General features: G+C 43.4%; 9 protein-coding genes across 9 annotated transcripts; 3 read left to right on the top strand and 6 right to left on the bottom strand.

Annotated features, from left to right (window-relative positions):
• Positions 1-1,012: 1,012 nt before the first annotated feature.
• Positions 1,013-2,401, bottom strand: EAE97_006356 (uncharacterized protein; the record flags this gene model as incomplete). Its single annotated transcript, XM_038876869.1, has 4 exons — positions 1,013-1,289; positions 1,344-1,732; positions 1,780-2,188; positions 2,241-2,401. 4 exons carry the CDS (start codon positions 2,399-2,401, stop codon positions 1,013-1,015), a joined length of 1,236 nt encoding a protein of 411 aa, XP_038732576.1.
• Positions 2,402-4,162: 1,761 nt separating this feature from the next.
• EAE97_006357 (uncharacterized protein) lies at positions 4,163-6,108 on the bottom strand (the record flags this gene model as incomplete). The annotated part of the gene is made up of 4 exons (XM_038876870.1): positions 4,163-4,582; positions 4,635-5,208; positions 5,264-5,598; positions 5,653-6,108. 4 exons carry the CDS (start codon positions 6,106-6,108, stop codon positions 4,163-4,165), a joined length of 1,785 nt encoding a protein of 594 aa, XP_038732577.1.
• A 1,493-nt stretch (positions 6,109-7,601) lies between these two features.
• EAE97_006358 (uncharacterized protein) lies at positions 7,602-9,261 on the bottom strand (the record flags this gene model as incomplete). Its single annotated transcript, XM_038876871.1, has 3 exons — positions 7,602-8,324; positions 8,381-8,825; positions 8,894-9,261. 3 exons carry the CDS (start codon positions 9,259-9,261, stop codon positions 7,602-7,604), a joined length of 1,536 nt encoding a protein of 511 aa, XP_038732578.1.
• A 1,009-nt stretch (positions 9,262-10,270) lies between these two features.
• Positions 10,271-11,406, bottom strand: EAE97_006359 (uncharacterized protein). The gene is made up of 2 exons (XM_038876872.1): positions 10,701-11,406; positions 10,271-10,643 (listed from the first exon to the last, which is right to left on the bottom strand). Exons 1-2 carry the CDS (start codon positions 10,985-10,987, stop codon positions 10,409-10,411), a joined length of 522 nt encoding a protein of 173 aa, XP_038732579.1. The 5' UTR covers positions 10,988-11,406; the 3' UTR covers positions 10,271-10,408.
• Positions 11,407-11,689: 283 nt separating this feature from the next.
• On the top strand, positions 11,690-13,381 carry EAE97_006360 (uncharacterized protein; the record flags this gene model as incomplete). The annotated part of the gene is made up of 2 exons (XM_038876873.1): positions 11,690-12,011; positions 12,069-13,381. 2 exons carry the CDS (start codon positions 11,690-11,692, stop codon positions 13,379-13,381), a joined length of 1,635 nt encoding a protein of 544 aa, XP_038732580.1.
• A 531-nt stretch (positions 13,382-13,912) lies between these two features.
• Positions 13,913-15,010, top strand: EAE97_006361 (uncharacterized protein; the record flags this gene model as incomplete). Its single annotated transcript, XM_038876874.1, has 1 exon — positions 13,913-15,010. The coding sequence occupies one exon, from the start codon at positions 13,913-13,915 to the stop codon at positions 15,008-15,010; it is 1,098 nt and encodes a 365-aa protein (XP_038732581.1).
• A 1,173-nt stretch (positions 15,011-16,183) lies between these two features.
• EAE97_006362 (uncharacterized protein) lies at positions 16,184-16,471 on the bottom strand (the record flags this gene model as incomplete). The annotated part of the gene is made up of 1 exon (XM_038876875.1): positions 16,184-16,471. The coding sequence occupies one exon, from the start codon at positions 16,469-16,471 to the stop codon at positions 16,184-16,186; it is 288 nt and encodes a 95-aa protein (XP_038732582.1).
• Positions 16,472-16,982: 511 nt separating this feature from the next.
• Positions 16,983-18,089, top strand: EAE97_006363 (uncharacterized protein; the record flags this gene model as incomplete). The annotated part of the gene is given in 5 exon segments (XM_038876876.1): positions 16,983-17,070; positions 17,135-17,185; positions 17,204-17,296; positions 17,351-17,562; positions 17,727-18,089. The coding sequence occupies 5 exon segments, from the start codon at positions 16,983-16,985 to the stop codon at positions 18,087-18,089; spliced, it is 807 nt and encodes a 268-aa protein (XP_038732583.1).
• A 150-nt stretch (positions 18,090-18,239) lies between these two features.
• On the bottom strand, positions 18,240-20,277 carry EAE97_006364 (uncharacterized protein; the record flags this gene model as incomplete). The annotated part of the gene is made up of 5 exons (XM_038876877.1): positions 18,240-18,506; positions 18,572-19,363; positions 19,414-19,833; positions 19,887-20,145; positions 20,198-20,277. 5 exons carry the CDS (start codon positions 20,275-20,277, stop codon positions 18,240-18,242), a joined length of 1,818 nt encoding a protein of 605 aa, XP_038732584.1.
• Between the last annotated feature and the right edge of the window lie 111 nt (positions 20,278-20,388).

Here is a 20,388-nt window from a genome sequence, read left to right on the forward strand (position 1 = left end):
TTCAGCTGAGCGAGCTGAGCCAATACATCTCAGAATCTGAGATGATTTGCATGAAGAGTGGAGATAGGCTCGAGATCTCTTGCACTTCGACATCTGCCAGATCATGGTGAGGCTGAACAACACAACAATGATAACCATAGCTATGGCACACCGAGTTTGCTTTACAACACATGGTATGCCGCGACAAAACATGCCCATTTATCGAATTCCCCGTCCTATCATTTTTATCATTTTGAGTCTATTTTTCTTCGTGTTTAGGGATAGAAGTTGAAGTGTTTGAATAAGAAGCACAAACTTTCCAAGAAGTTGGATTGAAAGACAAGATATTAGTTCAAACACGTGATCATGAGGGCGTCCATATCTCCCCGCATCTATACCATATCGGTGGAATTCACCATATAAACGTTTCCATCCCTGATTCTGATGCTAATAAAATCGGTGGACAATTGCAGGAGATTGCCCTAACCCTGGCCTCGACGTTTTTGTGCACCCCGAGCCCCATCCAGAGTAAGTGAATTCACAAGAGAAACAACGTCAAATAACAATGCCTCTAGGATGCGCCCAGATATTCGCCCTAGATACTCTCTATTTGGCGATTCATCAGCAAAAGTCGAAAATTATATATGAAGACTCGCGACCTGAGATGCATGTATCCTAATGATGAGCTGGAGATTGTGACGGGAAGGGCTAATCACCAAGTTGAGAGACTCCAGATTCATTGCTACGAATGCGATTGGCTTTTTGGGTTTGATATTGCACCAAAATCAATATGAAAAAGCATCTCGAAAGCAGTATTCATGCTCGAAATGTTATAGACAGGGAAATGTCTCTTGTAGAGATGAGGAGGCGCGATTTGGAGCGATATATTATTTGTTTCGAAAGACTGGGAGGACATGCACAGTATAGGGTCTCTGTGACTCCTTGTGTACATCTATTAAACTCACCATAATAGCCGCGAATGTGGTTTCGACTTTTTACATTGGTTCCTGCCCTCTGGTATCATCCATATCTCTTAAGCCATCGCATCAAACGGCTCTTTCAGAATCTCAGAATAAGTCTTATAAAAGATCTCAGGATTCTTCCACATCTGTCTCATGTACTCATTTCTCTCCTCCATAGTTTCCGGTGTCACAACTCTTCGTTCTCCTTGTGCTCGAGCACCCGCTACTAATAACGCTGTTTTAGGTTGTCGAATTCCTGCGAACCCGGCGAAAATCTCCGTTAAGGCTTCTGTTGAGAGCTCGCTGCCGGCGTCGGGGATGAGCCGTTGGAGATGGTAGCAATCCTCCCTATCAAAACATTAGAAAATTCGCTAAAATTTTAGGGGAATGGCATTAACATACATAGCTTGATTAGCACCTTGACCCAAATGGGGACTTGTGGGATGTGCAGCATCACCAATGAGGACACATCTTCCATCATACCATTGTTCGGCCTTCAAGCCTGGTCGATCGAAGATTCCATATTTAAGTAATCTTTCCGCACCTTTGATCAGTTCTAAAATTGGCTCAGTCCAGTCTTCAAATTGGCTTAGGAGCTCTGCTCTTCGATTCTCAAGCTCTTCGGGTGTTGACAGACCCCACGTTTCTTTTTCTTCCTCACTTTGTCGTTGTGTAAATGCCCATGATGAGTGGGTCGGAGAGATCGGATAATGGATCATATGAGCAGAGGGACCGAAGACATTCAAAAGAGTGTTTTGAAGGGATGGTGGCGTGGGAGAAAGTCCACCTGTCTGGGTGACGTTAGTATTACTCCTGAAAGTAGATGGTTTTAACAAACCTGAATTAGTCCCGTATATGTAGCTTCAGGCTCATTAAATCCTTTACGTTTAAGCAATATCTCTCTCGAGGCAGCTTTAATACCATCACAACCAATGAGAACCGACCCTTCAATTCTCTCACCAGATTCCGAAATCGCTACCACGCTGGTCTCATTCTCTTCAATCTTAGCCAGTTTCCATCCCGAGCGAAACTCGATACCTGCATTCGTGATAGCCTTTTCAAGAGCTAGATTGAACACGCTTCTTTTAGTTCCACAAGCCGGCTGACCATATGTTTCCTTCAACGATTTGAGCAAATCACCGCCCCCAAGAACTTCACCAGTGTGAGTTTTATCCCAGGAGTATTGTAACCATGGCCCATTATCAGTTACTGTCGTAGCAAGACCGACCAAGTTGAGTACTTTGAGACTATAAAGTGATTAGCCTTCATTTTGAAATATATTGTGTGTGCAGAACATACCCGTTTGGCTGTAGAAGTAGGGATCCACCCACGTCTCCCAATACTTTAACTTTTTCCACTACAATTGGAATATATCCTTTCTTCTGGAGTAGAATTGCAATCACTGGACCTGCAATGCCACAGCCAACGATGATGACTTTTTTCGAAATTTCCTGAGACATGTTGATTTTTTAATGAGCACTGAGAATATGGTACAGAATGTGAACGAATGTTTACTTCTGAATGAATGCTAAAAGTCATTTATATGCACGTCTTTCATATTGAAGCCCCCCCTTCCATTCTGGGAAATTCCAGAAGCTGGAGACCGGAATGTCCGCGGCCCATGAAGCACAATTGCCTGATGACTGGACCGGTCGCAACCATGATACCCACAACCGAGCAGCCAACCAAGTCTAATTGGTCAGCTTTCGAGGCGTAAAGCTGTAACTCGCATTCGAAGGAGTAGCGTGTTTCTTGTTGTGGTATGTAATACGTTGTGCCCGCAACATCATTTTATTCACAACATGTAATTGGGGCCACAAATGCAGTCTGACATGCGAAGACTCATCGGAGAGATATTTCTATTGATTATTTAAAGATTTCAACGCGAATGTTTCGTAAGAGATTTAAGGGTCCGATAGACTATTACATGTAGGTAGCTTACGTGCAACATATGGGTTTTGCGTGGTCTTCAGATATATATGGTAAAGGTTTCGTAGGCCAAACGAAAGCGAATGGGAAGATGATCCGAACAATACCAACTTAAGCTTACTTTTCTCCTTTATTTAATGGAGTAGATCCACTCATGCAACTCCACATACAAACAAAAAGTTCGGATGGGAATATGAAAGAACAAAAATCGCGAAAGACAGTCTAAAGTATCAAAAGTATTTTGAATGCTTGACTCTTGATCGCTTTCATTGAAGTAATAGTTTCAGGGTGCCAAAAAATAAAAGATATCGACGTCGGCATGATTCGAACATGCGCCCCCGAAAGGAATTGATTTCTAGTCAATCACGTTAACCACTCCGTCACGACGCCTTATTAATATACTAGAGCGGCGCTATACTACATAATAGCTCAAATTTCTAAAAGCGGATGCAAACACACACTCCCAGCCCCTATAATTCCCACATACATAACAACGAATTCCACTTCTAAAATCACAAAATAAATGAAGCTTCAAAATAAATCATCACAAAAATGCAATATTCAAACAACGTCATAATTCAATAAATCGATCCTTATCACAAACTCCGCATTCGGACTCTGTAGCATGCCATCCATTCCCAACCCCTTCATCCCATCGCCTAAGCATTCCATAAATGCCTAATCTGATATAATGTACACCCTTCCCCCTGTTTTCGCGAGCATAGTCTCCAAAACGGTACTCCGCGATTTTGTTTATCGTGTACCTCGAGCCTCTGTGTAATCTTCAATTGTTTATTAATCATTCGGGATTTATTTGGGCATCGAGGTGTTCCGGGCTATTTGGAAATTTAACTGGTGGTGTGGTGTAGTCTTGATTGGTGTGTATAGGTTAAACTGGTTGACCCAGTTACGAGATAGTTGTGTAAAATGAAGTATGACTTCTCAGTCCAGAAGTGCGAGATCGTGGAGAAGGATCTTTTAACGTGAGGCACCTCCTTTATTATGGATGCAATGAATATTGGGCAATATTTTACGTTTGTAATTGCGTCGCAGGAGACTCATTAGTAGTTTTACAAATTGGTATTCAGAAGCCAGATATCCTTTAGACCAGAAACCAGTATGAAAGCCAGGGCTTATAATTTTTCTCCGAGGAAAATCGTGAAAGATTAGTTAATCAATGGTTTACTTCCAATCGCCAAAATCATTTGTTAGGGATCTATATCCAAACACAAAAATGCCAATCCAAGGGGTATCTTTACATGTACTCGCAGTCCAACGCCAAAACAAACCCCTCAAAATCTCTCCTGCTTCGGCGCTACAGTCAAAATGACCCATCCAACTCTGCCCATCTCATCTTTACAAGGCGTAAAATGACAGATGTATTTTTCCTCGGCCCTCTTCCACCCTTTCTCTCTATTTGCCGATGTACCGCCAAAAATGCCCTGTGACTTCTTGATTTCTTCAATTCCGGTCAAGAGTGCCGTTTCGACTGAGACTGCTCGCCCGGCTTTTATGCCTTCTTTGACTGCGGTTTTGAAAGTGCGGGGCACAGATGATGGGGAGTGTTCTGTGAGAACTTTGAAGATGTCTTTATCGACAATAGGAGCCACGAGGCCATTGGGAAGGTTTAGATTAAGCATATCTACTATACCCGGAGAGAAGTATTTGACAATCAAATTTTGTGATTGTGGTTGGTAAGATAGGACGAGGTACTATTTTTTGATGTCAGTGAATTTCAAGCAGCTTTTAGATCTCGGAACACACCTTTGAATAAGCCGTATAGAATTCCTCAACTTGTGTTTTGAATTGTAGCTTTCCGATTCGATCAATCAATTCGCCTTCCATCCCAGCGTCATCCCGGATTTCTACGGCATTTGCCTTGTATTTTTTGAAGCTCTTGAAGAACGAAGTTTTTCCACAATTACTGGGGCTGTTGGACTCCTTGCTTCGAACACTTGGGGCCTTACTACTTCCCTCTATAAAACTCCCAGTATCCTCATCGTTCAGACTCAAAATTCGAAGAACATCGGTACGACTGTGAATCGTCGTACTACAATTAATTTGTCCGCCGAGAAAGAATCTGACATCTCCATTACCATCAAGCAAGGGAGATACGTAGAGGAGATTCCAGAATGGATCACCATTTTTGCGATAATTCAGTAGCAGTTCAACTGTCTCTTCGCAATTGTCAATGGAAGTTCGTAGTCGCTTTATTGCTTGACGATCAGTGAATGATCCCTGGAGAAAGCGACAGTTTCGAGGTATGATATCTGATCGGGAATATCCCGTAACAGAGACGAACCCGTCTGAAGCAAATACAATCGGGTTATCGGCCCGCCTTCATTTGGTCAGTATGGCATCTAGATGAACAGCATTTCTTGAGAAGAACATACCTTGGATCAGTCAAACAAAAGCAGTCGCCTAGTCCTGGGTATCTTTCCTTGTCGTTTGCCAAAGCCATAGTAGCGGAAGCGGTAACCTGATGCTTTACAAAACGTGGATACAAATCGCTAGCTAGCAATTTTTCGATTTGCTCCTGTGACGCATTAAAGATGTCTTCCAGGCCAGGAAGAATATTGTTCGTCGCGCTCTTGATATCATGTGATAATCGTCGAGCATGAGAATTAGATATGTTGATTTGCTTTGGCGCCTCTGACGAAACAAAGGTTGAGTGAATCGTGGAAAGAAGGCGTGTCGCTTCATCTATTAATCGATTATACTCATCAATCTAGTTTGGCTCCTTTAGCACTTGACTCCAAGCAAAAAGTCATTATTGGCATACCTTTTGCAAAAATTCAAGATTTTCCGCACAAGCACGACTTTGACAAAACTTCAAGAATCGATGCGCGGTCGTTGGATTATGAAGCACGATATAAAATACTTCAGAGCTAAAGAAATCTGCAAAGTTTCCCGCGCTACTCAGTCCCATATCATTCCCACCACTGCTACCATTCCTGCTGCTTACACTTCCTTTGTTGCTAGGACTTGTCCCCGTCGATCCTTTTGTGCTACTTCCGGCATCTCTAGAAAATGTGATGCGACGTGGGCTCTCGGATGTAGATTTGGCGGAATTGGGGGTTATCGGAACACGTTTTGAGCTTGGAGTTCGGGCTCTTTCAGGATTTGTTGATAGTGGAGGCAGAGGAGCGGTTTTGTTGTATGAATCGGACTCACTACTGAAAGATCTTGATGGCAGTCTATCCCTGTTCTGATAGTAGTGGTCAATTGCGTCCGTCATTTTTACGCTAAGTCTAACTGAAGCACTTAGGCCTAGAGTCAAAAAACACGTGTGAAAGAACGCATAGAAAATGCCAAAGCCATAACGAACCACAAAGTGGCGCTTCCTTAAGATAAAATAGTAAATACTGAACAAGTGGGCCAATTTCCAGCGTAGCTCTGGAATCTCGATAACTGCTAGATTTGGCAGTGTGGAGCGACCCGTGCTCAGAGATTTCCTTCTTGGCCTGTACACAATAGGTCGATATAGGATACGGAAAATCATGAGCCGCAGACCCGCCTATTCAGGAGGTGGACTCCGATCTCACCTAGATATGATTGGTAAAGCCATCTCATCCACTTTGGTTGAATACAAAGGGTAAAGGAAAGGTATTCACTGTCTCAAATGAATATGACGATGTGCACACTACAAAAAACGGCACAGGCTTTCACAGAAGCCAACCGCGTAATCATCAGACGAACAGCAGGTCCATGTAGCAAGGTACCTCATTCTAAACCATAATCAACCAGAACCAAAATTCGTGTCGTGCCGTTCAAGATACGAATAAACTGTGCGGCACTAAATGTGATTGATAATCCTGGATATGCAATTTCGATTTTCATATGTGGACCCGTTATCAAGTTTCTGAATCTTTTTCCAGTTCTTATCCGCCTTCGACTGGCCGAGGATGAAATCCAAGAAGGGGTGCTGTGCCGCAATATATTCTACACCATGTACATGAGTTTGGGCAGGGAATATTAGCCATCGGATACCTGGTACGTGGGAAATCTTGATTGCATCCTTGATTCGAATCGTCAAATCTCAATATTTATGGAGGTCCGTAGTTAGACCTCGGGCTAAGACAGTATCCGAACAAGCGAAAAATGAAGGAGGATTGAACCTCCAAAACGAACACGCTTGTTTATTATGTGATAGATCTTGAAAATAGGAGACCGGCAGCAAATAGACGCTTCGGACAAAAAAACTCAATAAGCTTCCGAAAAACGAATCTACAAACTCAATTTTCATCTCATCTGCGGCGCCACATGTGCTGGGGAAACCATGTCGCTAGACCCTGGAATGGCATTTGATTTCCGCTAGGACGGCTCCCATCCCACTAATGATATATCTCTCACTTGTCTTCCGCTCACAACCCTCCGCAGTATTGTTCATAGAAATTTCATTTCGTGACTTTGCCCTTAAGAGGAACAGATGCCAAGACTGTGATGATAACGAATTATTTAATTTATGTATCTGGCCGAGATTGTTGTAATCACACAAGATCCAGAATTTGTATTCGGGTAATATAAGGGAAAATGTATGTATATAGGTATCATTTTCTCATAATTCTTATGTATTTATATGCCATTTCACAAGTCATCGCAAGTGCGTTCCTTGAAAAGGTGTAAACTATCTACGATAATTGCAAGTCGGCTCTACTCCCTCCATGTATCACATGTATGTAGAATTGAAAGCATATTCGACGTCAACATCGTTATGATTTCGCATCTTATCTAAACACCCAGCCCCCTCAGAACCCTACTTCTCTTCTTACTTTGCGATCGAGCAGAAACAGGCTTTGCTACACTAGAGGCAGCGCATCCATTTGCGCCACACTTTTGATAGAGTGTAATTGCAGCATTACCACCACATTTCTCGGCACTGTTTCCTGCGCATGGCATGATACAATCACCTAGCATACCAGCAACAGGTGCGCGGTCTGCAGATAGAACATTGTCGCAGTAACATTGACTTCCGAATTCCATCCCTGCATATGTGTGACCTTTGGACGCACAGAAATTCACACAGGTTTCGATAGTCATTGTATTGTTTCCTTCCCAATCGGCATTCAAGGTTCTGCTTGCAGCGTCATCGGTTCCGCATCCGAGATAGGTCCAGCCTTTGGAGGCACTCAAATCGACGATGCCGATTGGGAGCGAGGGAGCCTTAGAAGCGGCGGGGTTGAAGCGGGAAGGCGGAGTCTGCAGCGACTTTGCTAAAGCTACATCTTGAGGACAAGCTGGTGGTGTGTATTCCGCCGGACCTGAAGAGGGTGCATTGCAACCGGGAAGTGCGGAGAGCGTACCGCTTACGGGTTCGTTAATCAGAGAAGCAAGTTTGCATTCTTGGGTGTCAGATTGTTCGTAAAAGGTGAAAGTCTCGTTCGGACAGTCGGGTTCACCGTCAAGGCAGTTTTTAATGCCTTTTGTGAGTGTTGGGATATCCCAACCATTGACCTTGGCCGATATTAGCTTCATCAACTATCATGAGAACGCAATCGCTAAATGCTTACAAAGTCACCATGGAATCCGTAACCAGTGGTATCACCATTAGCAAGGACAAAAGGTTGAGAATTGCCATACCACTCATTTGCGAAAAGATCAGTACGATATGTAACTTCGAAGAATAAAGTCATCATATGATGAGGATGCGAAGCTGGGCAGCGACCACCGTCAAAATCACCATCCGCAGGATACGACATATGGGATTTGAAATCGGCTGAAGTTACATTTACACCATCCCAACAACTGGGCATTGTGACCTGAAGTCGAAGACCATCTGGACAGTTGATGTTTGGGAATCCATTTGTTTGAAGACCAGTCCCTGTGCATCGAAAACTAACAGCACGGTCTGCGAAAGAAGAGTCATTGTAGCTTCGTCGGTTTGTGTCTCCTGCCAGCATACGAAAATTCTTAGGGAATGGGACAAGTGGATCATTATCTGGACCTGGACGTTGACTTGGGGGAAACGTTAGCAAACGTAAGACATGACGGCGCGTCAAGACTTCAGCGTGTCTAAGACTCACAGATAGTAAATAGCCATCCCCCCAAGATTTCCATATCCGTCATCTCCATTAATAGGTACAGAAATGAAACTACCATTCTGAGCCTTGTAGTAAAGCTTCGGGGTCCAATAGTTTGACAGATCTTCCTTCACATTGCAAGTCCCACATTTGGCAGCACGAGCATCAGCATATGTCATATTGGCGCTGAAACCACTACCACCAGCAATCGCATGCACGTGAGATGCAGGGAGAATTCCAGGACTGACTACTGGATCCACACGCTCGTCGACGAGACGACTGTAGCATTGAATGACGAATGTGGTGCTTGCGGGCGAGAAGAGCGATCCCAGGAAAGCGAGACCAATTGTTTTGGTTGATTTTAATAACATCTTGACTTTGGTTCGTCGCGGTGGTTTTTGGAGTCAAAAGTGGTAGTAATCAAGTCGATTCACACGATAGTAGGTGGCTTTCAAAGCCAAAAGAGTGTAAGGATTGTTTATTTAAGGAGCGTGGGTTCTATTGAAAGAACGTACAATCAGGTATCCAACCTGATCAATATGAAGGTGAGATAAAACGAATGCGAGTGTGAAGAAAGAAAGTAATGACAACTTGCCTCTGTTCAGAAGATAGAAATGGAACGGTAAAAAAGGAGGCTAATCAAGAGAGAGGAGATGTAAGAAAATTATAACAATTCCTTACGAAAACAATTTTCCAAAATTTGATGTGTTATTTGCCAAGATAATCCTATTTCTGTATTAATACAAACGGATCACAAATGTTACACCCATTTCCAGTGAATCATACACGCTGTTGATTTCATATTATCGTGAGCGTTACCTTCTGATAGGAGAATTTGGACGACGAGCGACGAAATTCGCATGACAGGATCGCAATCATTATCCGAAACTTATCGCATCTGCACAATTTAGGAGATGAGATAGAGAATTGTGAAGATGGGACGGCTTGATACTACTTAGATAGTGTGCTGAGCCGTAAGGCTGTACCCCTGATGCTCTTTTTTAGCTACACTACCGCCTGTATAACTTCTTGGCGATGATCCGAAACATGGTGGCGGAAGTGATTGGTCGGGAGTCGAGGAGTGTTTGGGGGATGTTCTAGACGGCGCGAAATATTGTATATCTATCTGTATATCCAATCTCAGAACTTCAACCTCTAGGAGTTCGAAAGGGACGAGAATGTTTAGATTAATGGGGGTCATGGAGTATAAATGGTCTTGATGGATGCGCAGACAATCGTTGTTCCAATCGATGAAGTGCGTTTGTGAACGTGAGCTTAATGTGACTTCAAGCAACTTTACTCTCATATCTGTCGGAATGAGTTACGAGGCATTTAGGGTGGTTCACGAGAATGAAAGTGGTGCGCCATTTAATAGCTCAGTAGATATTAAGATGGAAGAAATTGCGAATCATTTCCTCATCATTAATTTCACCCGTCTTGTTTATTAAACATTATTACAAGATGGATTTGTTCCGAAGGTCCCTAGTATACATCTTAATGACAACCCCCCTTTTTATATCAATGGTTTCCCGTGATAGGCGATATTTTCGTCGGAGCTATGACAATGGCCAGCAAAGCAACTGTTACCACTACTAACCACAGAGGAATCCCCGATTTAAGATATCTCCAGACTGCCTTGACATGATTGCTTTCTTTCTTGTCGACGCAAATATTTTTCCCTAGTACCAGGCATCCCCTCCCTCCTGGCTTACTATCACATTCTTGATGTTCTCTTCTCCTCTTCATCAATAAGCTGTGTATATTGTCAGTTTTCACATCTTCAGACCACAAAAGCTGCGGTAAGACTCACGCAACACTCCCTCGACAAAATCTAACATCACTACCCAATTCACATTTACTGTCACTCGGACAATCCAAGTGTAGCCGCCGTCTCTGAATCAGCCACTCTATCTTCAAATGTAAACCGGTGTATACAAAGGAGTAGAAGTGTCGATTAGTGTGTTTTAGGGAGAGCGCATCTGGATATATCAGATGGGAGATTATCAATACTTGGATTTCTTGCGGTAAATCTAGAAGATTGAGTTTGGTAGTACCAGATTCCGTCTGAGAAGACGGAAGAATATGGTGCTTCTCCATGATGTGGTGAGCAGGCAAGATAGATGGATCCTGTAATCGCGATAGACTTATAATCTGATCACTGCAAGAAGGACAAAAGCTACTGATATATAATTTGCGATGCCTATACCAGGTACATGTTCAATTCAATGAGTGGATCATCGAGTCACTCTCGTGAATGCGATTATGTGAAACGTGGTATCTTTGACCAGGCTGCCACTTTTGCGCTTTTGGAAAGATGTGATTCGTTCCAGAGTCATAACTAATGACAGGAATATATTGGAGTGACGAATACTTAATACTTCTTTTGGCGGAAGGCTGTGTTTCTGTGACATGGGAGGAGGGAAATGCTAATTCACTAGAGTCAGAACTTAAAAGGCTGGTAATACTCAGTAGGCTTCAAGAAAAGCCCTGGAGCGACACAGTTGCTATAGCTGAAGCATCAGTGTAGATTTTAAATAATGGCAATTGTCTGAATATCTATCCAAAATACTTAAGACTGTAACAATATTCAAGAATTCCCAAGTTGATACAGTCTTCCAGATATTGACATTCTTGAGTGTAATCAATTCTAAAGAGATTGATTGCGAATTATCCCACAAAGAAGCTGCACGTGATTACGCTCCAATCGCGTCAATTGAGTGGCAACAACCGTGAACGTGTCATGGATTGTCCCAAACTACCAGAATACACTGATGTATCGCACTAAATACATATATCGGCATGGCTGGTTCTGCCGTAGAAATGACGGGCCTGTCTCCCAACTCCGCAGATAGTGAAAGTGATTATGGTTCCGATTTCTCGCCCGAAGAAGTTGAGATAGTAGAGAAATTGTTATCGCCGGTCCACTCCAAAGAACCAACGGAGATCGAAGACAATCCCATTGTCACTGAAATCGAGTATCATGAGCCCGAACGTGCTCTTCGCCTCCCTCGAGTCGTTGGGAAGGAACAGATCTCACCTCTGCTCCAGGCTATTCGTGATGCAGAGAGGGTTGCTGATCAAATCAATGCTTCAGTCTCGACACGCGAGTACTATCCAGACTGTGAGTGTATTTGTTTGTCGCCCAATTCATATCTCTGACTTACGCAGCAGGATTTAGTGAAAGATCAAATACCTGAAGATGTGCCAGCTGCAGCTCCTGCAATACAAGTAAATGAAGTCTCAGCAAAGCACACAGAGTCTGCAACCTCCGCCCTCCCAGACACACGATCGCCCCTCGAACGATTTCGTACTGCGCCGAAGAAACCTCTTTCAGTGACAGATCTTGTGTCTCCTGCATGGTGTGAGCTGCAATACTTGTACACATTGACGAAACTTGGGAGGAGGAAGCAAACACACGCTATGGAGCAGGGTAGTGCTGTACACAAAGTCTTGGAAGATCAGGTACACAGGTCTGTTCAGATTCAAATCCAAACGAAAGAAGACGCATGGGGTTTACGAATATGGAATGTGATACAAGGTTTACGAACATTACGAGAAACGGGACAAACGAGGGAACTGGAGATATGGGGTACTATTGATGGATTGGTTGTTAACGGGATCATTGATGAGTTGAGCTATATATGTCCGGATGTTGAAATGGAGCTATCGCTGCTGGGAAAGACGGAGGAAAAGAGCCAGAAGAAGAGCAAGAAGAAAAAGAAATCACCACCTACGGATCAAGTTTCTATATCTGATTTTTTCAAAGGAATGGAAGGTTCGTCCATTTCAGAGGCGACACGGATAAAAATAAGGAAGCAGTCGAATAAAGTATATATTTGCGATGTCAAGACGAGGGGTGTTCGCACGCTACCAAACGACGCAGCTTTTCGTCCTACTCGAGTACAACTTATGTTATACCACCACCTACTTGGCAGTCTTGCCACAAACTCAGTCGATTTTGGTGTTTTGGCAGCCCGTTATAGGTTAGATACAAGTAAGGCATTTTCAGATGCATTCATCGCTCAGGTTGGTAGCATGAATGATGATGATGATGGGGTATACCACGATGCGCTTGAGGAGCAGGACGATTCAGCGCCAAGTTCTACTCAAGATTCTATGAGTGTTCTCCTCGCTCACAACAATCTTAATGCACTATGGTCCGTGATGATATCTGAATTTCAAATTACCTTCCCCGATGGCGCCGGGTCATTGGGAAGGGTATTAAAAACAGAATATCGATCACGAGATGATGGAGAGATAGTGGGAATCAAGACTATCCCCATGGATAATGAAGAACTGAGCTCATACTTGGAGGAAGAACTGCGATGGTGGAAAGGAGAAAGAGAGGCAAAGGGTGTTCAGTTGGATGAAGCATTCAAATGCAGGAGTTGCGATTTTGCCGAAGGATGTGAATGGAGGTTACAGAAGGTTGTAGAAGCGACCGAGAAGGCTCGGATGCAGAAGAAGAGGGGGAAGAAAAGTGTTGTATAGTTCTTTTTTGCGTCTTTGTGGCGTTGCATTGCTGTCAATTTGTATCATATCCATGACTTCATACATCATACATGGTACAGATCTATTCATGATACCAGATAATATCTATCTTTTTTTTCAATTCGAAGCTCGCACAAAATGATTTTCTTTGATGTCAATTGGGAAATCAATCTTCATTTGATGACGGGCTATAGCTAGATCTATCGTTCTACTATTCCCGGTCTACCATCGACAGCTAGGCTGTATTTCTGGAACCATGTTTGTGTCTTTGGCAATCCGATCATCCATCTGACTCATTGACATCGCTCAACAACATGGATTCGTACAACATTGATTACAAGCATGATGAGACTGCGCAAACGGAAGGCTCTTCCAGCGCATCACAGTTATCAGCATCCAGCAGATCATTATTCAATGAACGGAATATGACGCATGGGAGATACATAAACGCAGGACTTTTCCACAACCACTCTTTAATCATTTCTTCACCTTCCTTTTCCCATCCAAACAGCCTACTAAGCACCACCCAAAATGTCCTCCATACAACTACGAAAGCCCAGCCCCACAATAACCAGCTTTGCGCTGCACACCATGGGCTTCTCTCTACAACGCTACCTTGACATAAAAGTGCACCACCTCGTGCCTTCCCAACCCTGGACCGAAATAGAAGTCGTAGGCCACCACATCCGTTCCGCTCCAGCCATCATCTACAACAGGGAAAAAACCGATAAAGCCTTCAACTATCAACGACCCACTGCCACGATCCTGGGAGAGGGAAGACTGCGCATCAATTGTTTTCCAGGGAGAGATTACGTAAAACATTATGCCAACATCGTAGCGACACATCTAGCAATCGAGGGAAAAGATCCGGGAATCGTAAAAATTAAACTACCCCAGGAAAACGCAGGATATGAAGAATTCATGAACTCGAATCTGAGGGGTTTAGCGGGGGAAAACACAAATCTGGTACTTGTAGGATCGATTCCGAGAGAGATATTGAGGTCAACAGAACCCTGGAAAGATGAAGAAGATGCGGATGAGTTATTTTCGTGGCAGACGGTTACGAAGACGAATAGATTCACAGTCACGATATTGAAATGTCGAGCGAGTTTTTGGGGGGATTTGGCGGGGGATCTCGTGAGATGCTTGAGGGAAATCTGTGGGGTTTCTTTACAATGCGTCATCTATGTTGGGAAACTGGGCGCGTTGGTGCGGGAACATACGCCCAATAGGACGTTGGCGACGGGTTCGAAAAGTTTCGTTAATGGGGAGTTTGTCGAGTGGGAAAATCCGATCGGTGAGGAGATTCTGGGGGAGGTGGCCAGAGGAGTGCATTATACATCGGCGTCGGTGCTGGATGAAGATCATGCGTGGTTTGAAAAGGGGAGGAGGGAGTTTTGTTGGGTAGATCCGGAGATTGGTCATATGGCTGTGGCGGCGAGGGAAAGGGGTGTGAGGTTTGGGTTCTTGCATGTGGTGTCGAATAATCTGGCGGGCGGGTTTGAGTTTGATTTGGCGAATGAGAGGGAGAGGGTGGTGGTTGATGATAGGGTGCTGATGAATAAGTGGATCGAGAGGATTTTGAATGATTTTGTTGACGATTTGGATGAGAAATTTGGGGGAAATTGATGGTTTATGGAAGTTAGAGCATATTGGAATTCGAGGATCAGTCGTGACAGACTTGGAGAGTGCCGTGCAGTGTCAAAAGTCACCATGATACACCAAGGGTAGCTCATCACCTGCATATTGGAACCATGGCTTCATTCATGCATGTGATATTGATTGGTCTAGAAGATCTTATACATTCCATCCTAATTGCTCGACTCCAACCCGTACAAACCATGCACCCTATCTAAGTTATTTTATGATCCATCTTGATGTAATACAATCGACACTCGTCTCAATAAAATATACACCCCATCCAGTATATTTCTCAGCTTCCCACAAAAAATACCCAGAAGCAGCTCACCAAGGATGTCTCAGCCCATTCCAAGTCCAAAACGTCGCTGCTTCCGGATCTCCTATCACTCCCATCGCCCAAGCAGACGATTTCCCACCCTCCTCAATCCCATACTTTCCCCTTTCCCTTATAATCTTCAAACATCCTCTCAGACTTATTTGCACCTCCATCAACTCCGCGGGATTGGGTCCTAAATCAGCGCCTGTTTCAACTGTATGAACAGCCAATATCACCGGATCTTCAGAGCCCAAATCTCTATGTACTTCGACGGCTAGATGCTATGAGAAAGAATATGTGAGAAGAACATACATGATCATGATTTGTAAAGTGATGAGAAAAGATTGTTTATTAAGTGGAAAGCAATATACACGTAAGCCCATATTAAGCGCGGCTTTAGAGGCAGACTATGCGGCTAGGGCCCATATGCAATATTGAATGCTAGAGGATCCATAACTGTCGGAATTGAATGTAATGTTGGAGATTTGAACACTAGGTATGAGAAGAAGATATTTGGCAGCAAGAAGTGGCCCAAACGTATTATTTTGGAAGTGATGGTAGTAATATTTAGAGGTTCTATCGTAAAGAAGGAATGATCGTCAGCATTACACGCTCGTCAGCACAATGCAGAAATGAAAAGCAGATCACGATTTGTTGGTGCAAAGCGTATCTACCAAGCTACGACCTCGCTGTGTAATCGTATAGAAAGTATCAAACTGATACCGTGAAGCAGTCCCAGCGAAAGCCTTCTCGATCGCTCTTACTAGTAGGTGGCGGCACTAAGAAGCTCCTAAATAAAAAACACTATTCATCACGGCGACAACTCACCCTTCAATCACTGTACCTCAATCCATGCCTCCATCATTAATGATTACAGCTTCGATAATCTGCTTCATCAACTGAGGTATATTACAGAGATCCTTGAGAGTCTGCTCATCCGTAAAATCACACCTCAATATCCGTAATTTAGACGGATCCTTAAGTGCCTTGGCGAGATCGTACAAGGCCTGTGGCGTTTCAAAAGATCTATAAGTTGCGAAGACGATGTTGTGGGGATGTGCCAAGAGTAACTGCCGTGTGAATTCGTACCCGATACCTGGACTGGCTACATAGTACTTTGGAGAACTAATCATGTTGAATTTATACTGTAGAGACTCACATTCGTGGAAAGTGGGGTTTGAGAATATTCTAAACTGTAATGAAGAGAATTGAATCACAACCAGAGCTATAATTTCGAAATTGTATAGACTTAGAGTCGCACCTGTCTCATTCTACATTAGCGATTGTGCCTGATGAATGTGGAACGTGGATATAATTTGAGATGCTGCTTTAATGTGCAAGCGAAGAACCAGCAATGCTAATCTCAAGTATGAAAAATAAATAAAGTATAATTCAAGACCATCAAATTATGTGGAACAATCTTTTTGTTCTTTTACCTTGTCAATATCGGTTTCAAATTTATAGCTCCCTAGAGGTCACAGGTCATGAGACCAAGAATCCAATTTATATACATTCTGCCTCTACGGGTTTGTCGGTCCGAGAAAGATACTACTATAAATTTTTTGAATATAAGAATCCGTTTTTCTATCGCTTTTTCTGTATTCATTTCATAGAAATCAAAAAAAAAACTGTTTTTTAATCATTATGTATTTGAACAATCAGTTAAGAGCAACTCTGCTCATGATTGCAGGAATTCAAAATGTATATGCACAGCAAGCTGCGTGGGGCCAGTGTAAGTAAGAGTCGTGAAAGGAGGACGGATCTTCTAGATATTGCTAATACATTCCGGACGGCAGGTGGAGGGACAGGCTGGATTGGTGCAACGACTTGTGCATCGGGTTATGTGTGTACTTATTCCAAGTAAGATTGTACCTGCTTCTCACTTGTCACACCCGTCATGAATTCTTCAATTGAACCATCTCGCTTTCTGGCATTCACTAACCATGCAATCAGTCCATGTAATCCACTACCTTTCCGCCCGAATTATACCTACTAACCACTATACTGAGAAGACTATTCCCAATGCCTTCCTGGCACCGCATCATCAACATCAACGATTGCGACAACACCGGCTACAACCACTTCCGGCACACCAACTACCACACGTTCAACAACAACCACGCTTTCCACAACTACTACCACTGGTGTAGCCTCGTACCCGGGAGCGACTCTCCAAAGTGGCTACTATTGGATTCGTGCCGTTGAAACCCCAAACTTTCAGTCAGTATTCCCACTTTTATAACTTAGAAACAGGCTTGAAAGCATTGATTCCAGATATCATCTCAATTCCGGAGACGGGTAGGAAAATCAAAAAATATCATGTGGGGGGCAAAGTCTAATTCATCGTTACCTTGTAGTTCTTACCTCTAAGCTTCCCCAACTGCCAAGCCCGGCACTGCTGTCCTAGCCGACAGGTCCACCGCCGGCCAGTATCAAATCGTATCTGGACAGCTAGTTGAGTTAATCGCTCCGAATACGTTCCTCTATGCAAATGTCCAACCACCCGCGAATTCATCTGCTGTTAAATTATCCGTGACATTCAATACCACCCAAAATACGTTTGGCACGTTTGCATTTAGTGGAGATGCGGTAACGTGGAGTGTAGCTAGTATTAGTAGGCCGAACTTAAGTGCGTGGTTGGTTTGCGGCGCTCAGAAGTTGTGGATCAATTTGGGAAATTATGCGTATTTGACACCAACGGGATGTGTAGATGAGACGATTCATTATTTCAATGGAGCAACTGTTGATTAGGAGATTGATGACGCACAAGCAAGGAGCTAGGAAGGAGATGTCTACGAAACCTATGCTCTTATTGCGGTTGTACATACCTTGATAGGATATTGTAAATACATGGACACCAAATTGAAATCCAAAACACAAACTTTTGATATACAAGAAATTTTATACAGAGCTAGCAACTGCCTTCTTTGGTGCACGTTTTAATAAGCAGTGACTTCCCCAGTTTCTGCGGAATCTCTCTGGAATAAACGGTAAATCTGGTAACCATATGGTTCGTGCCAGGATGTGAGTTTTAGATGAATCGAGGAATGGTTCACATTTTACGGGCTCCCAGTTCTCGGAGTCCGTGATGTAGTGAGGCTTAAGCTCGGAGGCTACAGAGCCAGGATAGTAGGTATCGACCAGAAAGTTACAGGACTTGAGGTCAACCTGAATGTAATATTAGTTTCTTTTAAAACTTGCGAGGAAGGGTGTTTGCGAAGAGATTTACTTACATATTTGCTCATGTCTTCGATGTTTCGGTCATTCATACCCGACGGGATGAGCCATGTAGGCCACATTCCGAATCCCGTACTAGCTTCGGAAAACTCACCGGGGAGGAGACCATCGAATTCGCTCTTTACAAATTTTGCTTTCATGCCGTTTGGCAAATGATAAGAGCTGGGAAATCTGTACCACTCTTTGGCAAAGCAGACGGAATCCCCTCGTGCCCCAAGCGTACCATTTTGGAGAGGACTATATATCTTTAAGGGGGCCGAGTACGCTGTATAGATCCCATAAATTCTTGCTACGCCAATATCCACAGATCCGATGATGAAGAAGCTCACAAACAATAGCTTCAATTTAGCTGGAATCTTACCGACTAAAGTTTTAGGATCCGAATGACCGAAAGCCGCCAAGAGGATGTGAAGTGACATGGCCGCATTCAGTGCAAGGCATGGGTAGGCTGGATACATGAATCGTTCTTCCTTATGTGGCTGGAAGCTGAATATTGCAAGCCAAATGTAAAATGGTGCCATGAAAACAACGCTACGAAGGGCTGTTGTGGTGCCGCCTTCTCGTGACCCAAATAGTTTCTGAAGTATGAAAAGCGGGAGAGCTGAAATTGCAAGCACAAACCAGATATTGAAGTTGAGAATCAAATTACGAATGTAAAAATGCCATGGCTCAGTACCATAGATCTCAGGACCTCTTCCCTCGCCACTGAAGATATTATAAAGAACAATGTTCAGAGGGACAATCACTAACTTTCGATAGAAAAAGCCAGAAACGACAAATTCAAAGAACTTGGTACAACTTTAGCGATTGAAGGAAAGGAGGCTTGGGGAAAGCTTACTAAAACAATCAATCCTCCAACAACCCCCCTGACGAACCGCATTACGGTATCAACGACGGCATCTTTATCGCTCAAGCTAGCGAAAATTACCTCTTCAATTAAGAAAGGGGCAGACAAAGCCATGGAGAATGGCCAGCCGAGAATTCCACCGACAGCGAACCAAAAGATACCCTGCGCAGTCTTCAAGCCCCCTCTCCAGTTCATGAAAGCGGCCATTCCAAGCATAGTTGTATACATAGCGAAGCTCGATGGCAAAAAGGAGGCCGAGGCATGAAAGAATCCAGGGCTGAAGATATTGGCCATCATGAAGAACATGGCGACTCGCGGGTTTAAAGTTCCGTTAACGACTCGAAACATTTGCGTCTGGCACAGAGCGCATATGAATGCGAGACAATATCGAATGAAATAGAATTCGCCAACCTATACCTCCATTAGGATATTAACCGTCTATGGATATTGAATTTTCTCTATACCTTCGTTGGGAATGGGAGTAGCCTTCTGAAATTCCCCATCAGGGCATGGATAGTGACATAGAGCCAACTTCGAATCGCGAATTCCGGAGAATATTCCCAAGTTTGTAATCCATATTTATGACTGAGATAATGTGTGGGCTCCCAGTAATTAAAGGTCTCGTCACAATCCTGTATAGGAGCATACAGAGCTGCCAATATATTTGCTGCCAGGAAGACATAAAATGCGCTGATAGGTTGAACTGCGAATGGAGTGGCAGGTCTATTGAAACTTGGTTAGAATATTTCATATTCAACTTTTCTGAAATACTAACTTTCTCTTTTTTGAATGTGAAGCTGTAGAAGGTTCTGCTCCTTTAGATGAGCCCAATTTCACTGGCTGCGGAGGTGCCATTGTTGCAATTGACTTGCTTTTTCTAATCGATTTCCAACGCAGACTTTAACGATGACATCGTGTTCTAGTGTACTTACATAAAGCTTACATAAAATGGAGAGCTTGAATTGT

Source organism: Botrytis byssoidea (assembly GCF_014898295.1).
Source record: "Botrytis byssoidea strain MUCL 94 chromosome Unknown BBYS_011, whole genome shotgun sequence".
NCBI lineage: Eukaryota > Fungi > Ascomycota > Leotiomycetes > Helotiales > Sclerotiniaceae > Botrytis > Botrytis byssoidea.

What these genes read in the sequence shown, in the direction of transcription:
- EAE97_006359 (XM_038876872.1), bottom strand. Translation starts at nt 10,987, where the DNA reads ATGGAGAAGCACCATATTCTTCCGTCTTCTCAGACGGAATCTGGTACT. An exon ending in TTTTGTCGAGGGAGTGTTGC is followed by an intron (nt 10,644 to 10,700) that starts GTGAGTCTTACC and finishes CAATATACACAG; the next exon opens with CTTATTGATGAAGAGGAGAA.